Source organism: Cyprinus carpio, chromosome B11 (genome assembly GCF_018340385.1).
Source record: "Cyprinus carpio isolate SPL01 chromosome B11, ASM1834038v1, whole genome shotgun sequence".
Taxonomy (NCBI): domain Eukaryota; kingdom Metazoa; phylum Chordata; class Actinopteri; order Cypriniformes; family Cyprinidae; genus Cyprinus; species Cyprinus carpio.
The window spans coordinates 3,808,166-3,825,496 of NC_056607.1; the positions used below are offsets into that span (position 1 = coordinate 3,808,166).

The 17,331-nt window shown below is 35.0% G+C and overlaps 3 protein-coding genes across 5 annotated transcripts in view; 2 read left to right on the plus strand and 1 right to left on the minus strand.

Moving 5' to 3' along the window:
• LOC109085108 (tubulin polyglutamylase TTLL7-like) overlaps positions 1–1,991 on the minus strand; it is an 82,456-nt gene extending 80,465 nt beyond the window's left edge. For 2 of the 3 annotated variants that reach the window (XM_042733377.1, XM_042733375.1), the window contains exon 1: positions 1,869–1,990. The gene's annotated coding sequence lies outside the window, so the exon portion shown is untranslated. Of the gene's footprint in view, positions 1–1,868 lie in introns of all 3 variants that reach the window. The other variant, XM_042733376.1, reaches the window with a different exon arrangement.
• Positions 1,992–2,008: 17 nt separating this feature from the next.
• LOC122138787 (piggyBac transposable element-derived protein 4-like) lies at positions 2,009–6,459 on the plus strand. The gene is made up of 2 exons (XM_042733384.1): positions 2,009–3,105; positions 3,622–6,459. Exons 1-2 carry the CDS (start codon positions 2,963–2,965, stop codon positions 5,489–5,491), a joined length of 2,013 nt encoding a protein of 670 aa, XP_042589318.1. The 5' UTR covers positions 2,009–2,962; the 3' UTR covers positions 5,492–6,459.
• Positions 6,460–8,646: 2,187 nt separating this feature from the next.
• LOC109072788 (cAMP-dependent protein kinase catalytic subunit alpha-like) lies at positions 8,647–16,989 on the plus strand. Its single transcript, XM_019088990.2, has 10 exons — positions 8,647–9,018; positions 10,191–10,252; positions 10,343–10,471; positions 13,449–13,547; positions 13,704–13,786; positions 13,887–14,013; positions 14,099–14,194; positions 14,274–14,396; positions 15,957–16,121; positions 16,238–16,989. Exons 1-10 carry the CDS (start codon positions 8,841–8,843, stop codon positions 16,361–16,363), a joined length of 1,188 nt encoding a protein of 395 aa, XP_018944535.1. The 5' UTR covers positions 8,647–8,840; the 3' UTR covers positions 16,364–16,989.
• The last annotated feature ends 342 nt before the right edge of the window (positions 16,990–17,331 follow it).

Genomic DNA, 17,331 nt, shown 5'->3' on the forward strand with positions numbered 1-17,331 from the left:
CTGTCTCTCACTCATAGCAAGGAATGCCATTCCAGAGCGGAAGTAAATGTTCATATTTTGAATAAAGATTACGAAAACATTTTTTTTCAGCGGATTAACTTGCACAGATTAATTGTTTACATCAAGACTATGTGTGCTAGTAAAGTAAATAAAGTCAATTTTGATTTCATGCGGACTTTAAGAGATGTCACTGACAAAGGGTCTCTGTGCCAAAAGCATACATATTCTACTAACTGATAATGAATTTCCCTGGCTAATAATTACATTTAAATATTTATCTTTTTCGTCAGCATTTTAGGATGCTATACCTTTTTACCATTTGGTCCGAGAGAGGTTGACGAAGGGAGAAGTTCAAATATTGGTGATTGAGAGCAAAACATGAAAATATTAAATGTGTTTAAAATATTTTTTTAAGTCACAATTAAAATTATGACTCGACTAATTTAGGATGATGTTAATGCTTTTTTACTGCATATCTGTTTCTCTTCCAGTACAGAACAGAATGATATGCACCCATATACTTTTACATTATGTATTTCAACAGTTTAAAAACATAGAAGAACAAACTGTTCAATAAAACCCTTAATGATTTACTACTGATGCTTAAAAAAAAGGTTACTTAATTAATCATCCAAATAATTATTTGAGTGCAATGTGTAATATTTACAATGATCTATTTACAGAAATGCAATATAATATACATAACTATGTTTTCAGAGGTGTATAAAGACCTTACTTAATGAACCGTTATGTTTTTATTACCTTAGATTGAGCAATTTTTATCCGTGCCGTGAGTAATAGAAACATTTTCCACCGCTACCACCGAAAGTATATTTCAAACCTGTGGGAAGCACTGAATATGTGTGAAGTCACATAAGTGTAGGGTGTTACGTTTTGTGTAAGTTTCTAAAATTAGGAACAGCTCTTAGACACAGGCCTATATGTCTCCTTGGCAACATAATAACCACACCAGTTTTACTTACAGCATACGAGAAAAAAGAGCACCACAAATCTCCAAAGCTCCTACTCTGAACAATCCATGAAAAAAAAAAAAAAACATTTTATTGAAACAATGAACCAATGCGCAAACGACATCAATCCATCCCAGAAACCATTCTCTCCCATCAACAGAGAAATTGTGATGAACAGTGATGTAGGCTAATCTACTTGAACCAATGGTCTGTTACAGCACAAAACTCATGGCTCCCAAATGTTATATGAGGTGTACTGCTAAAGGATAGGTCCTGTGGCATGGGGTAGATAAATGTACAGATACATAGATACACCCTAGTCCTGGTTTTTGCTGATCTGGCTCGTGTGCACCAGTTAATTCATGATCACTACTGTATGTGATGGAAGTGCTGGCCTTTGTACAGGCCGTATTTAATGAGGATGCTTAAGTCCAGATCTGCATCCAAACACCTGCTTTTTTCCTGTAACTCTCCTATTCCTGTCTTCATAATAACTCACAGTTAAAAACAGGTTACTTTGCGCTGTCATGTGATTCATTTGCCAGTGAATTCCCTGCAAGACCCCCTGATGCAAGGAGGCCCAGATGATAATCAAACCCCGGTGCTGCATTGCCAGGATTTATGAAGCTCTTCAACTAAACTACACATCGAAAATTACAGACTTATAAATAATGCTTAGGTTATGGTGCATGTTATTTAAGTGACAAATAATCATTTATTATAAAAGGCAGATGCGGATGCGATGTGAGATGCGCCGCATCCCGATGGATTACAGCCACTCAACTCAAGCCATTGAATAATTATTTGTCAGTAACATTGTTATTTTTTTGCATAAAATATGTAACAGCAGTGATCAGATCAATGATGATAAAAATGAGAAGGTTTTGAGTGAATTACCTATAATACACAGGCTCCAGCCTCTGTCTGCGGTGCTGTCGCTGTTGTTCTTTCTTTTCTGTCTCTTTGTGTATAAGTCTTATTTTTGGCCGTAATGCATATTATCTAATTTTAACATGTCAAATCACCCAACCTTCTCTAACCTCTTGAACTCTGGCCACGCCCTAGGACCCACCGGTGGGTCCGCGGGGGGGTCATAATAGTATTTTTTAAAAATCTATAAACTGTGAAGCACCAAACTAGTCATATATGGTATTTTTTGAAAGCTAAGAAACTCTGCTTTCTTGCAAGTCGCATGATATTTGCATTTATTTTACATAAAAGAAAATAATAAGGTCTAAATTCGTTCTTCCGCATTCACCCCCCCTTGCGAAAATCAGATGAATAATGTTCATATTTCATATTTATCGCACACAAACTCACCAAACATAGACAAGTCACACATCAAATGAAAGCTCTCACTCTCAGGAATGTCACTGTGTACTTTATTTCACCGATCTTATACATTACTGTGACATAACAAAGAATAATTTTCAAAAGAATCACGAAAACTGAAATGACTCCTGTGAACAAGCAAACTTATGCATCATATTTCTGCGCTGATAACTTCATCTGTGCTCACATCCTAGCCTAAAATCATATATCACCTTTTACTTTAGGTTGTTTTCTTCAAAATGAGACCATTCTCGTGTGTCTGTGAGCATGCATGGCTAAACGGCACTATAATATGTCTCAGATGCGCAGATCAAAACATGCGATGCAGCGTAAAACATTTATGACCAGTATTTGTATTTGACTCTCTTCGATTCCCGTCGAATTGCAATGACGTCATCACGCAGTGCGTGCTATGTCATGAAAGCTGACAACCTCCCCTCTCCATAGACACATCGATCAAGCTTCTAGACCATTCAGAGCCCGAGTTTTTCCTTTCCAAAGTTGAGGAGGTGGGACTAAAGAACACGAATCGCGTGCGCGCCATCAAACCGGTGCAGAAGATTTAGGAGTTGATTGGAAGTTGGTTTGTGATCTTGGATAGCGTTTTTAGCGAATTATTGCGTGCTTTTATTACTGTTAGAGTTATATGTCTCTGAAAAATGACTTCAAGAAAGTTTTTTGTTGGTGTGGAGGCGGTTTTGGAGGAGTTGGATCGGATGTCTGACACTGAAACTTGCAGCGAGGCTAGCTTTGACTCGGTCAGAGAAGCTGCTTACAACGTGGGAGAAGACCCTGATTTTGAGTAAGTACACGTTGTTTGTATCAAACATTTGTAAGTTGCATGCTAATATTATTATTGCATTAATTTATTCATCGATTGCATTCATAAGTGTATTGCCTTGTGCAGTTTATATCTTGTATACGCGAATTGCATTCATCGGTTGCCTTCGTTAGTTGCATGCCAATTTGTTTGTGCATTAATTTATTTATCAATATTATACGTAAATGTACTGCCTTGTGCATTTTTATATCTTATGTAAATGTGAATTGCATTCACGTGTTCGTTACATATTTGAATTATCACACGCATGTCTGTGATAATTCAAATATGTAACAAACACATGAATGCAATTCACATATACATAAGATATGCAAGGGTTGTTCTCATTTATGTACACATACTCATGGATTTGTGTATGTGTAATCAAGTTATTTTCCTCTTTCTGTTACTTGCATATCTGGATTATTTTTGTGTATGTCATTTTAGCATGTATTTTGGGATTGCAGTGTAGATTTATACATTTGTTTTGTTTTGCAGTGTAGCCTCCAGTGGTGAAGAATCACAGCCAGCAAGTCAGCCACGGACCAGCAATCAGGATACTTGCTCAGCATCCACCACCAGCACACCTCAGACATCCATGACCCCCACACACTCTGCAGGTGATTCAGTGAGGCCAAAAACTTGCAGCAAGCAATATAGAGGGAGGTCTCGTTCTGTCAAGGGGACAAAAAGGCCAGCCAATGTGATGTCAGAGAGCAGTGGCACAGAAAGGTGGTATGATTGCAGTGAGGAGGATGAGGCTCCAGCGTTACCACATTTCTTGCCAAAACGAATCCCGGGACCACAACTTGTAATGGACAGGATATATTCCCCTCTGCAGCTATTTCAGCTCTTCTTCACCGTCTCTGCAATGGACACAATCGTGAAGAATACTAACTCTTTTGCAAGAATGAGATCAGAGGCTGGGAAACGTTTTGTCTGGTTGCCTCTGAAAGTGCAGGAATTGTATTCATACATTGGACTTGTGATCTACATGGGGCTCCTTGGTGCCAAAAACATAATCGATTACTGGTCTGGCAAAGAAATTTACCGCTTGCCCTTCCCAAAATCTGTCATGTCCAGGTCCAGATTTCAGGCCATTTCCTGGAACATCCATCTTTGTGATCCTGAGAACGATGTAGAAAATGCAAGAAAAAGGGGAACTCCAGCCTACGACAAACTCTTCAAAATCAAGCCCCTGTACACTGACATCGTCACAGCATGCAAAACTTACTTCCACCCAGACAGGCAGCTGGCAGTGGACGAAAGGATGGTGGCTTCAAAGGCAAGAATTGGAATCAAGCAGTACATAAAAGACAAGCCGACAAAGTGGGGCTACAAACTCTTTGTGCTTGCAGATTCTGCATGTGGCTACACATGGAACTTCTTTGTTTATGAAGGCAAATCATCCCTGGCCACTGGAAAAGGGCTCAGTTATGATTCCGTTATGCAGCTCTTGGATTTGTCTCTTCTTGGTGGTGGCTACCAGTTGTTTATGGACAACTTCTACACAAGCCCATGCCTTTTCATGGACTTGCTGGCAAAGAAGACCCTGGCGTGTGGCACAGTACGCACTAATCGGCAAGGCTTTCCGAAAATGAAAGCAAATGATCTCAGTCGGAGAGACCCAAGAGGAACCATAAGATGGCTTCGAGATGGGAAGCTTCTTTTTCTCAAGTGGATGGATACGCGTGAAGTTACAATGTGCTCAACCATGCACAAGGCTTATGGCGGTGAGACAGTCCTTCGGCGCGTCAAAAATCCAGATGGCAGTTGGGAAATGAGGAAAATCCCGATTCCAGTGGCAGTGAAAGACTACAACAAGTACATGGGAGGTGTGGACCTGTCAGATGCCCTAATTGGGTATTATAATGTACTCCACAAAACCACTAAATGGTACAAGACTTTTTTTTTTCATTTTGTTGATATTGCAGTGGTGAACAGTTTCATTCTCCACCAGCATCTCTCCAGAGCTCAGAACAAAAGTCCTCTCAGCCAAAAAGAATTTCGAGAGAAACTTGTATCTGAGCTGGCTGCAGTTTCCAGCACCTCAGCTGCCCAAGACCCGCCTGCATCACATTCCCCAGAGCCACCTGCATCCACATCACATGCCCCAGAGCCACCTGCATCCACATCACATGCCCCAGACCTGCCTGCATCTGCCACAACAGCATCAGAGCCATGTTGTCCAGAGTACTTTGGCTCAGATGCCAGGAGTGGGAGGAGAGTTTGTGCTCTGTGCAAACTTTCAGGCCTCAAAGTAAAGACTTCTGTGTACTGTACAATATGCAGTGTACCCTTGTGCTTGGTGGCATCCAGAAATTGCTTTAGGAAATGGCACACTGATGGACACACCCAGACTAAGTGAGCTCTTGTGTTCCATTACTTTTTCTCAGATTTGTATATTATTTTTGCACTTTTTTCCCTCTATACATTTGATTTATTTACTTTGAGGTTTTTTTTGTGTGTGTGTGTAAAATAAAATGCAAGAACAGAACTTTTGCTTATTTTGCTTATTACATGACATGAGTTTATGGAGGAAACTTGGAGACATAAGACATTCTGTCTCTTCAGGTAAAGCTACAGAACTTGGAGACTCCAACGCCTCCTTTCTGTTAAAGCTAAATAACTTTTGCTTAGAAGATGTTATCAACAAAATTCTTTTTTTATCTTTTTACTGTCACCTAGTGGAATCAAAAGAAACTTTCTGCAGGGAAATAGACCTAACAGGTCCTAAATAACAGACTCCTAAATAAAAACTTACTTTAAAAAATAATAAAAATCTGACTTTGTTTCTGTGTTTATCACAGTATTGTAAACATATAAAATACAAAATATGCAATATTTTACCCATGTTTTAAAATTCAGAGAGTTTTCTGTAAAATGAGACCATTTTTATCAATTTATTCCAAAGTATGAGGGTAGGGCTGTCTTTTAAGTTCAGGTATGCATGCTGGTTTCAGAAATCAAAAATGGTGACTGTAAAACTACACTTGGAGAGTCTAACGCCTCCTTTCGATTAAAGCTAAATAACTTTTGCTTAGAAGATGTTATCAAAAAAGTTTTTTTTCTCCTGTTTATTTGTATCTAGTGGAATCAAAAGACATTGTCTGAAGCGAAATAGACCAAACAAGTCCTAAGTTACAGACTCTTAAATAAAAACTTAATTAAAAAAATTATAAAAATCTGACTTTTTGTTAGTGTTTATCACAGTATTGTAAACATATAAAATACAAAATATGCAATATTTTACCCATGTTTTAAAATTCAGAGAGTTTTCTGTCAAATGAGACCATTTGTATCAATTTATTCCAAAGTATGTGAGTAGGGCTCTCTTTTAAATTCTGGTATGCTTGCTGGTTTCAGAAATCAAAAATGGTGACTGTAAAAGTACACTTGGAGAGTCTAACGCCTCCTTTTATTTAAAGCTAAATAACTTTTGCTTAGAAGATGTTATCAAAAAAATTCTTTTTTCCCCTGTTTGTTGCCACCTAGTGGAATCAAAAGACATTTGTCTGAAGCGACATAGACCAAACATGTCCTAAATCACAGACTCTTAAATAAAAACTTAATTAAAAAATTAATAAAAATCTGAATTTTTGTCAGTGTTTATCACAGTATTGTAAACATATAAAATACAAAATATGCAATATTTTACCCATGTTTTAAAATTCAGAGAGTTTTCTGTAAAATGAGACCATTTTTATCAATTTATTCCAAAGTATGTGGGTAGGGCTGTCTTTTAAGTTCAGGTATGCTTGCTGGTTTCAGAAATCAAAAATGGTGACTGTAAAAGTACACTTGGAAAGTCTAACGCCTCCTTTTATTTAAAGCTAAATAACTTTTGCTTAGAAGATGTTATCAAAAAAATTCTTTTTTCCCCTGTTTGTTGCCACCTAGTGGAATCAAAAGAGATTTTCTGAAGCGACATAGACCAAACATGTCATAAATTACAGATTTTTAAATAAAAACTTAATTAAAAAATTTTTTTGTAAGTGTTTATCACAATATTGTAAACATATAAAAATAAAAATATGCAATATTTTACCCATGTTTTAAAATTCAGAGAGTTTTCTGTCAAAGGAGACCATTTGTATCAATTTATGTATGTGAGTAGGGCTCTCTTTAAAGTCTGGAATATGCTGCAGAGCTGAAGACTACAATCTCTACAAAACATGAATAATTAATGAAATCCCTCGATCTGCTCTGTATGTTGTCCAGTTACCGCAATTGTAAGATGAAGATGGACCGATCCATTGCTCAAATAGGGGCGCGTGGACTGCACAATGTTTACACAGTACTAATAACACAATATAATTTAACCACAATTTGCCAGTTTGTATCTCATATAGAGTCTATATAAATTACTGTTTATTTCTAAACAGTAGATTAAGAGGCATGTGGTGGGTGACCATAATTACCATAAAATGATGAGTGACCATAATAACCCACTCTGAAACACATGGACTCTTCTGGAGCGCACGGACTCTTAGCAACAAACCAATGTTTCCATCCGGGTTCTTATTCCAGATGACTAATAATAAAAGGCTAATAATAAATATTACATATATTTCCTATTTCCAAAGTAATAAATAATCAAATTTTCTTCTTTTTGATCTAATTTTAATTAATATAAACCAAATTTCAAGCATGTTCAGCATTGCTGACTATGTGTGTAGATCACAACTAAAAGATGAATAAAAATCACAGTTGGCCTATAAACTACAGTCGCACTTTACTTTATAAATGTAAATATATATATATATATTATATATATATATATATATATATATATATATATATATATATATATATATATATATATATATATATATATATATGTATACTTTAATATTAAACATATTAAATATTGATGAAATGGTAGTGTCATTTGTTGTAAGATCACTGTTTAAAAGATGCGATTTAGTCAAGTGAATTTGAATAAGTTGAACAAAAACAAAGATGGATGTTTTACTAAAATACAGTATGCTACTAAGAATTTGTGTTTCATCACTGATGTTTATTTCGTCTTTTCTCCGCTTGATGGCGCTAAGACTTAACACATCACGGCCTACGCTATTATTTCCTTGGTTTCATTTGCTTTGTTTATGTGCTGGCTTGTTTTTATTTGTGAGGGTATCTGTTGATAACTGCTAACACAAGTGTTTTATTAGGCTACAGATTGATCTCTGGAGCAAGTGATAGTAAATTCATATGCTAAGGAAAGTACTGACCACTAAACATTTTATGCACATTTTATTGAAAAGTTAAGACATACTGCAAGTACATCTCATCAAATGATATGATCAATATCTTGAGATGTCATTTCAGTTATACATATAGCTGAACTGTAAGTCTGTATTCAAGAATAAGAAAAAACATTTCTACATGGTACTAGTACTCACAAGTTATCTCTCAGTGAGAATCAATACATTCTCCCTGTGATGGCCTTTGGAACTTTAGAGTGTCTTTTTGTTTTTCTCCACTGTTTTGGGAGTTGAGCAAAGGGCCTGATGTATTTACTTCTTCATTAACATAGAATACTCCAACAGGAAGTATAACTAGCTCAGTTGGTGGTATGGCAAAAAAACCTCTTGTTAATCTAAGCCTCTCAAACAGGAAATGACTATGACTTCTGTGCTATAGAGACTTCAGCTGAAGAGCATTTGTGGTTATCAACCATTTGAGAGTTTGCTTCAGTGTGAACAGTGCATGTGATGGCCCAGACAAAAGATCCTAACTTTGGGCAGCCATCAGGCACAAACTCTGCCCTTCAGAGGCTGGACACATTAGCTAGCCGATTTTTTTGCAAGGTTCGAAAAGGGCACCAGGAGAAAGGACTGGAGAATGAGGGGCCACATGTGTCAGAGTATACCATCCTTTGGGATGCAACAAGTAAGTCAAAGTGAAATATTTTTTAATATTTCATTATTTCTATTAAATGCACAAAATGTTTTTTTTTTTTTTTTTTTTTGTTTGTTTGTTTTTTTATGATTGACTTTTTAAATAAATAAAGTCATTGCATATACTTTAGAGAGTATCTGATGGATTTTCACAACCTCTAGATTGAAGGATTTGATGTAGGTCTTTTATTGTAATTTACTGAAGAGTGCAGAGTAAAATGTGTTAGGCTTGTCTAAGTCCATATAGTATATTTCAGTACACTTTGATTGTTGTCAGACTTTTTGTGGTTTCAACAGGAAGAGATCAGTTTGCTTCTCACAGACAGCAAAATTTGAAGCAAACTAAACTTGTTAGTGTTAAAACATCAAGTTTCCTGTACATAAAGTATTAACTTTTCTTCTAGTTAATGGCAGACCTGATAATACTGTAGGTTGCCCTGCTAGACTAAAATGTAAATGTAAAAATATACAAATACACCATTGTTACTGATAATACATCCACTGACAAACGTATGTAATTCAAATCTCATGTGCAGGTGGCGGGCTAAACCTTTACTTACGTTTTACTTTCGATAATGTCTCTGGATAGAATATTGAGTAGCTTTCACTGATTATGGCTTTGACTGGCCAACCAGATGAAAAGATGGATTAGTTGATAGCATCTCTGTTGCTGCCTAAATGAAATGGCATTTTATAACCCATCCTTTGTTAATCCATTTTTGCTTTTGTATTTTGCACTTTTTAAAAATACGTTTCGGTTTACACTGTGGTTTCAAATGTTGGAAATGTGTTTTCATGACATGAAAATCAACTCAAATACCCTGTAGCAAAACCTACTGTATCTACAACTTTCAGTTCATTATAGAACACACCTTTTTTAATAGTTCCAATTTTTATTATGTTTAACATATGGTGTCGACAGGGAGATAAAGAAGATATTTAAAGTTGCCCCCTCTTTAATCTAGTTCAAAAACATAAAATAAATGGTCAATCCCTTAAAATATAGTTCCCATACTCAGAATTAGAAATCCCAGGGGATGCTGACAGAATGATTCATATAGACCAACTTCAATGCATTAAATAAGTTCTGCATGCATTAAATAAGCATGCATTGAGTTATCCTTTTTCAGTTTATAATGTTAATTCTTTTATCTGTTTATTTAGTGAAAGAGTTCTTAGCAAAAGCCAAAGAGGACTTCTCTAGGAAATGGGACTGTCAGCCACAGGTATGGGAGCTTTATTACAATTAACATGATAGTCGGAGACAGTTGTTTTTCAGCACAACTAATTGTTGACTTCTGGCTTGGGTTCTGCAGAGCACATCGTGTCTAGATGACTTTGATAGACTGAAAACTCTTGGCACTGGATCTTTCGGAAGAGTAATGCTAGTCAAGCACAGACAGTCGGGACAATACTACGCTATGAAGATTCTGGACAAAGAAAAAGTGAGTATGCGTGCTGTATTGTATATCCTCCTGCAGGACCCAGCAATTGATTTTTGTCCTCTGTGCAAGGCATTTGTTTTTGTGAACTTCTATGAGACATAACATTCTTTAACACAGTCCTGGTGTCTCTTAATGAGATCATCCTGGGTCTTTTAGAAATGCAGACTGTATATTATTTTGAAAGTATTTATTGTTAGGTTTTCCAAGAAGAGTATAACTTTACTATAAAGATATGGGGAAAATAGTTGTATCACCATAACAATTAAGGATGTTCTTGTTATTTTAGGGAACATAATGAGCATAGTAAGTTTCATAAACTCAAAAGTAATTATGAGTGAGATTATTATGCATTGCTTTTATGTTGTCTGCTGCTTTAAAGGCTCAGCTCTTTCATCTGTGGATTCTGATTAGATGTCATTGTTTTTAGCTTTGGTCAGCTGGGAAAAGAACCATTCCTCCTTGTCATCAATGTTATAGCTGTGGTGTGGACTTCCCTATTATCATACAAATTAGAACAATTATTAATTCTTTGAAATTTATAGTTATCATTCAATAAGCCTGTATTTTGAAGTTACACTGAGTAACAATATTGCGCATTACTGATGCAAATGCTACCAACTATTTAAGTTTGCTTAATTTGTGTGTCAGTTAGTGACGCAAACGTCAACAAAAATCATATAGGTTTATCTTTATGTAATAAAGAATTTATAAAGAATTGAATCTTTAAAATTGAAGAAACTTCACCAAATGGAACATTAATCACCCCAATGGTGACTTAAATCAAAACATAATAAAAATATTAACAGTAAATAGAGCTAAAACATATATTAATTCTGAATTAACAAAAATTGCTCATTTCTGTGAGTCAGCATGCTTTAACCAAACACACAAATTATACAAGTTTATTAAGGGTATTATATTATATTATATGTTATTATTATATTTACTGTATGTTTTCCACAAATAAATTAGCTACGCAAATTACAGTGGTGGCCCAAATTATTAGAACACCACGTAGTATTTTCACCAGTTAAAATTGGTTTTAAGTCAGTTGTATCTTTTGCTGTAGCGTGTCAGTTGGAAATATCAGTTTACATTCATTTTGCCATTAATTGTAATAATCCAGTGAGATTTTTTGTTTGATAACAGGCAGTGCTCCATACAGAGATCTGATCACCATCCAGTCTGTCTGGAATGACATGAAGAAACAGAACAAACTGAGACAGATTAAATCCAGAAGAACTGTGGCTACGTCATCAAGACGCTTCACGAAACCAAAGCTGTTAAACGTTTTTGGCACTTGTGTAAAAATGCTGTAAATCGAAGATGCTATCAAAAATAAGGTTGTAAATATATTTTCTTTATCAATTAACTTCTATTAACTAAATTAAATCAACATTTGAGCAGATTTGCAGGTAGATCTCTTGAAGCATCTTGGAGACGTTGCCACAGTTCTTCTGGATTTAGTCTCAGTTTGTTTCTACAGTCATTCCAGGCAGACTGATGATGATCAGATCAGATCTCTGTGTGGAGCACTGGCTGTTATCAGTCAAAAATCTCACTGGATTATTACAATTAATGGTAAAATTAATGTTTGGAAATGTAAACTGGTATTTTCTACAGACACACTACAGCAAAAGATTTTTTTAGCTGGTGAAAATACTAGTGTTTTAATAATTTTGGCCACCGCTGTATATAAAGTTGCACTCATTTGGATTAAACACCTTAATCAAAACACTAATACTGTTCATACAAAACATTGTAGGATAAACATAATTTATTTAGATTTTTATATAATCTGGGTTACAGAAAACATTTTTGCAGAAAAATTTAAAAACTGATTTGTGAATGGAAATGTGCGTGGTTTCTGTTTGCATACCTCTATTTAGATTAAGTTTCTAAATAACTGAATCCTGATGTTCCCTATAGAGAACAATATAATTCAACTAAATGCATTTTTATGTTTTGTATGCTCTAAACTAAATTGGGTTATTCAGTTGACTTAAATTATATCAAATCAAATTTACAGCAAATAGTTTCTTACATTTTCGAACACTGAAACTGATTATTATTTTGGAATTTTAGGAAATTCAAAAGCAGGTTAATTGACAGTTTCAGTTGAGTCTGGCTGGTCTGGGCCTTGTTTCATGTGTCAGAACATAATGTGAAATGGTACAAATACATTTACAGAGTAGAGAGGAAACTGAAACTTCCTCTGCTGACAAGATCAAACCACAGCGAACAGCCTAATGATGTTTTCACTGTTGACTGTCACATAGTCAAGACTGCTAAAGTGTCATGTAAAACCAAAACATATTATTGTTCTAACAATTTACTGAGAGGATCATGCATTAAAACGTTAGCTACTGTATGCTGCCAAAAAGAGTCAAATATGAATCGATACTGTGGGTATTACTAAAGTCATTATGTCTGGATCCCGCTTCTTCATGAATTGAAATTGAAAACAGTGTCATCAAAACCACAATTATTACTTTGTAACAACTTTAAAACCACAAATATTGCCTTATGGTGTTTTAAGAAATAGGGTACAAAAAGGTTAATGTTGTTTTATTTTACCAAAATAATGGAAAAGTATGTCATGAGAATCCCTAAAATTATCGCATATCTTTTGAAACAAAATATTTTCAGTTTCATTAAAGAGGATTTAATCCTATTAATCTTTTTTTTTTTTTTAATTGCCAATAAACACTATACACACTATATCACTCATTCATTCTTTAACATTTCACAAATTAGAATTTTAAAATTAAATTAAATTAAATTATTTTTTTAATTAAATTAAATTAATAAAAGGAGCATCTAGCCCCACTTTACCTTACTTATTTACACTGCTTTACATAAGATATGCTTTTGGTATGTTAAAAACAATATATTTTGTTTAGTATTTGAAATGTGTAGAATTTTAGTCTGTTTCTTTTTTATTCAGTATTTCCTCCTGCTTTTGATGATTTTTCAGGTGGTGAAGCTTAAACAGATAGAACACACATTAAACGAGAAGAAAATATTACAAGCAGTGTCCTTTCCTTTCCTTGTGAAGCTGGAGTTCGCTTTTAAGGTACACATGCAACTTATATTGAAAAGAAATACAGTGTCAGAGCAGAGGGTGTGATTCTAGGATGTACTGTAGCTAAAGCTACTGAAAAAAAAATCAACACAGAAACTTATTGTATTATATAGCATTATGATGATTTCATTTAAATAACCTTAACAGGATAATTCAAATTTATACATGGTCATGGAGTATATCCAAGGCGGTGAGATGTTCTCACATCTGAGACGGATTGGAAGATTCAGGTAAACAGCTTACAAACTAGCTAATAAATACAGTCTTTATTATGTGCCTTTACTTGTCTTTTCCTCTTATAAATGAAATAACCATGTTTTTTTCTCATAGTGAGCAGAACGCACGGTTCTATGCTGCTCAGATTGTTCTGACATTCGAGTATCTTCATGCTCTAGACCTCATCTACAGAGACCTTAAACCTGAAAACTTGCTCATCGATCATCAGGGATACATCCAGGTGTGAAAGTCACTGAAATGTTACCTGCACTTTGGTTGTGTAATTGATATTTTATTTAGATCTCTTATATTTGAACATGATTTAGGTAACAGACTTTGGCTTTGCCAAACGAGTCAAAGGCAGAACTTGGACGTTGTGCGGTACACCAGAGTACCTGGCACCAGAGATCATTCTCAGCAAGGTAAGAAAACACGGCAGTATAGGTCTTACTCCTCCAGAAGTTAAACAAATCCTTAATGTTTTTTCTTTTTCTTTGTTAGGGCTACAACAAAGCTGTTGACTGGTGGGCATTGGGCGTTCTGATCTACGAAATGGCTGCTGGATATCCACCTTTCTTTGCTGATCAACCTATTCAGATCTATGAGAAAATTGTATCTGGCAAGGTCAGAAGAATTTCAGTCATTTTTCTATGATTTATTTTATTTATTACAGTACTGTAATTGCCAGTAAAATTCCATCTTGGTGTTGGCCCTACTGTATATCTGCACTCTGTCCCTATTTCTATTCTAACACAAATTATTTTGCTCCATCAGTACAATAAAATTAGGTTGCTATATCAGAACAAGTCAAAAAAAGAAGAATTTCATGTGTTTTGAGACTTTAAAATGTAGTTTTGAGAAATTAAAATTTGGTGAACATATATTCACCCTCAGGCCACCCAAGATGTAGCTTTTTTCTTCTTTGAAACATATTTGGATGAATTTAGCATTGCATCACTTGCTCACCAGTGGATCCTCTGCAGTGAATGGGTGCCGTCAGAATGAGAGTCCAAACAGCTGATGTCCACACACTACTCCAATCTATCAATTAACATCTGGTCAAGCAGAAAGCTGCATATTTGTGATAAACAAATCCATCATTAAGACCTTTTAAACTTCAAACTGTTGCTTTCTGGCTAAAATACGAGTCCTCTATCCATATGCTTTTTCCAGTGAAAAAGTCATCTCGTCTGAATTAGAACATAAATATGCACAGATCTGTTGAAACAGTTCAAAACTGTTCTAAACAAATATGTTGCTGGTTTTGATGTGAGAGCACAATAGGGAATGGACTTCTTTTCTGAGGAAGTGATATTATGGACTTGTGTTATGGACTTATATTTTTGTATTTATGGAGTTTTACTAATTTTTCTAATGTACTGTATTAAGCAAACTAAATTAGTAAACTAAATAGTTTAAACAAGTTTTAACATTCGCATACATATTAATGTGTGTGTGTGTGTGTGTGTGTGTGTGTGTGTGTGTGTGTGTGTGTGTGTGTGTGTGTGTGTGTGTGTGTGTGTGTGTGTGTGTGTGTGTGTGTGTGTGTGTGTGTGTGTGTGTGTGTGTGTGTGAAGAAAAGGGGGAGACTTGAACATATTTAATATTTAATTATGTTGGGACTTAGAACCATTTCATTTACACTGGGTCACCATTGTGATGAAGAGTGGAGATTTTACTTAGGCAGAGGGCGGAAAGGTATAAAATATGATTTTCTAAGGAGCAAAATTATAATTTATTATGCTAATATGTGCTATTGTTTTTTTAAAAGTTACTTAGTTGTTAGATAGTACAGTATAATTCAGATAATTCAGTGATGTAACAAAACCCTCATAAAATCATTTTGAGAGTTTTTGCAGTCATGTGAACAAAATACTTAACTGATGTGCAACTGGTGTACATATATAAATGATGTAAATCCAACACACTTTCTTCAGTGCATGGCTATAATTTTGCTGCATTTTGTTGAATATTAAATCCTAATTTAAGGTTTGATAAATATAATTTGAGTTAATTTTGTTCTGTGTACCACCCCTTTAAATCCTCTGCTAACAAAAGTTAAAAATTACTGACAGTCAGGGAACAAGAAAAATAATACAAATTAAACGAAATGTCAATGAAATGAATCAAATCCCCCAGATGTTCCACACATTTCCAACAGATGTGAATATTTCATTTCCACAGGTACGATTTCCTTCACACTTTAGTTCAGACCTGAAGGATCTTCTGCGCAATCTGCTGCAGGTGGACCTCACAAAAAGGTTTGGCAATTTGAAAAATGGAGTCAGCGACATCAAAAACCACAGATGGTTCGCTACAACAGACTGGATTGCAATCTATGAGAAGAAGGTGTGGCCTTTTGTTTTTTACATTCAGTTTTCAATTTAATAACTGGTTCTTGGGAACTGCTCTTTTGTAAGCTAGTGGATTTTTTTTTTTTTTTTTTTTTTTTAATGATTTTACAGATTGATGCTCCTATCATACCAAAGTGCAGAGGACCTGGAGACACGAGTAACTTTGATGAGTACGACGAGGAAGACATCCGGGTATCTGTCACAGAGAAATGTACAAAAGAGTTCTTGGAGTTTTAGGATTTCTGTAAAGGCTTTAGTAGAAGTTTACATGGTTATTTTGTCTTATTATGCTTCTTCAAAGTTGAATCCAAGAACATCACAATTCCTTCCACAGTGCTTTATTCAAATAAACTTTGGGAGGTTTGGAAATTCACAGGTGTCTTTACCAGTGAAGTGTAGTCTACAGCATTAAGAAAAAAAGATCACATAGTCTTCTGTTTGGAAACATTATGTTAATGAATTTATACAATGAATAAACCCTATTTTTCCCACATTGAACAATTTTTGTGTGTGTGTGTGTGTGGAAAAGTAGCCTTTATGTTTAGTATTAATACATGAAAAAAAAAAACGCAATTCCACATTATGTTTAACTGTGTGTGCACAGTATGTAGAATATGTGTGCCAAAGAAAGGTTCTGGTTGTTCAGAAACGTCAAAAGATAAAGTAAGTTTTTGAATGGCACTGAAATTGTAATGAAAAGATGCCTTTGATTTGTGCACCTTCTACATTCATCTGTCTTCTTATATGGACCATGTGAATACTTTTATTTTTAAGAGAAATGGTATATCTGCTGTAGAGATTATGATGTCCAATTCTGGGACAATTTATTTTGACACTGAATAAAAGAAAATTATTTACATTGCTTTATTATGTCCAATGCCTTTTGTCACGCCTGTTTGTCTGAGTACTGTTGTGAGAATAATTGTAAAAGATGTTTTGTTGTTGTTATTTGTTGTCGTATTATGTAGTGCATATATAAAACAGGTAATTCTTGCTCTGGATGCCAATTGGTTATATTCCACAGTACAGTACAGGGAACAGCTTTGTCCTATTCACCTTATCTCTGCGCAGGTCCCATAGTTCAGTTGCAAGGCCTCTCATGCTTGATTGCATTATGTTGCATGTGCATTTATTAATTTGACACAAACTTATTCAATGCATCCTGCACATTGTGAAAAAACAAAAGCTATGTATCAAAAGTATTA

Coding starts and splice junctions, on each gene's coding strand:
- LOC109072788 (XM_019088990.2), top strand. CDS start 8,841: ATGGCCCAGACAAAAGATCCTAACTTTGGGCAGCCATCAGGCACAAAC. Junction 14,397..15,956: donor AGAAAATTGTATCTGGCAAG/GTCAGAAGAATT, acceptor TCATTTCCACAG/GTACGATTTCCTTCACACTT. Junction 16,122..16,237: donor TTGCAATCTATGAGAAGAAG/GTGTGGCCTTTT, acceptor ATGATTTTACAG/ATTGATGCTCCTATCATACC.
- LOC122138787 (XM_042733384.1), top strand. CDS start 2,963: ATGACTTCAAGAAAGTTTTTTGTTGGTGTGGAGGCGGTTTTGGAGGAG. Junction 3,106..3,621: donor GGAGAAGACCCTGATTTTGA/GTAAGTACACGT, acceptor TTTGTTTTGCAG/TGTAGCCTCCAGTGGTGAAG.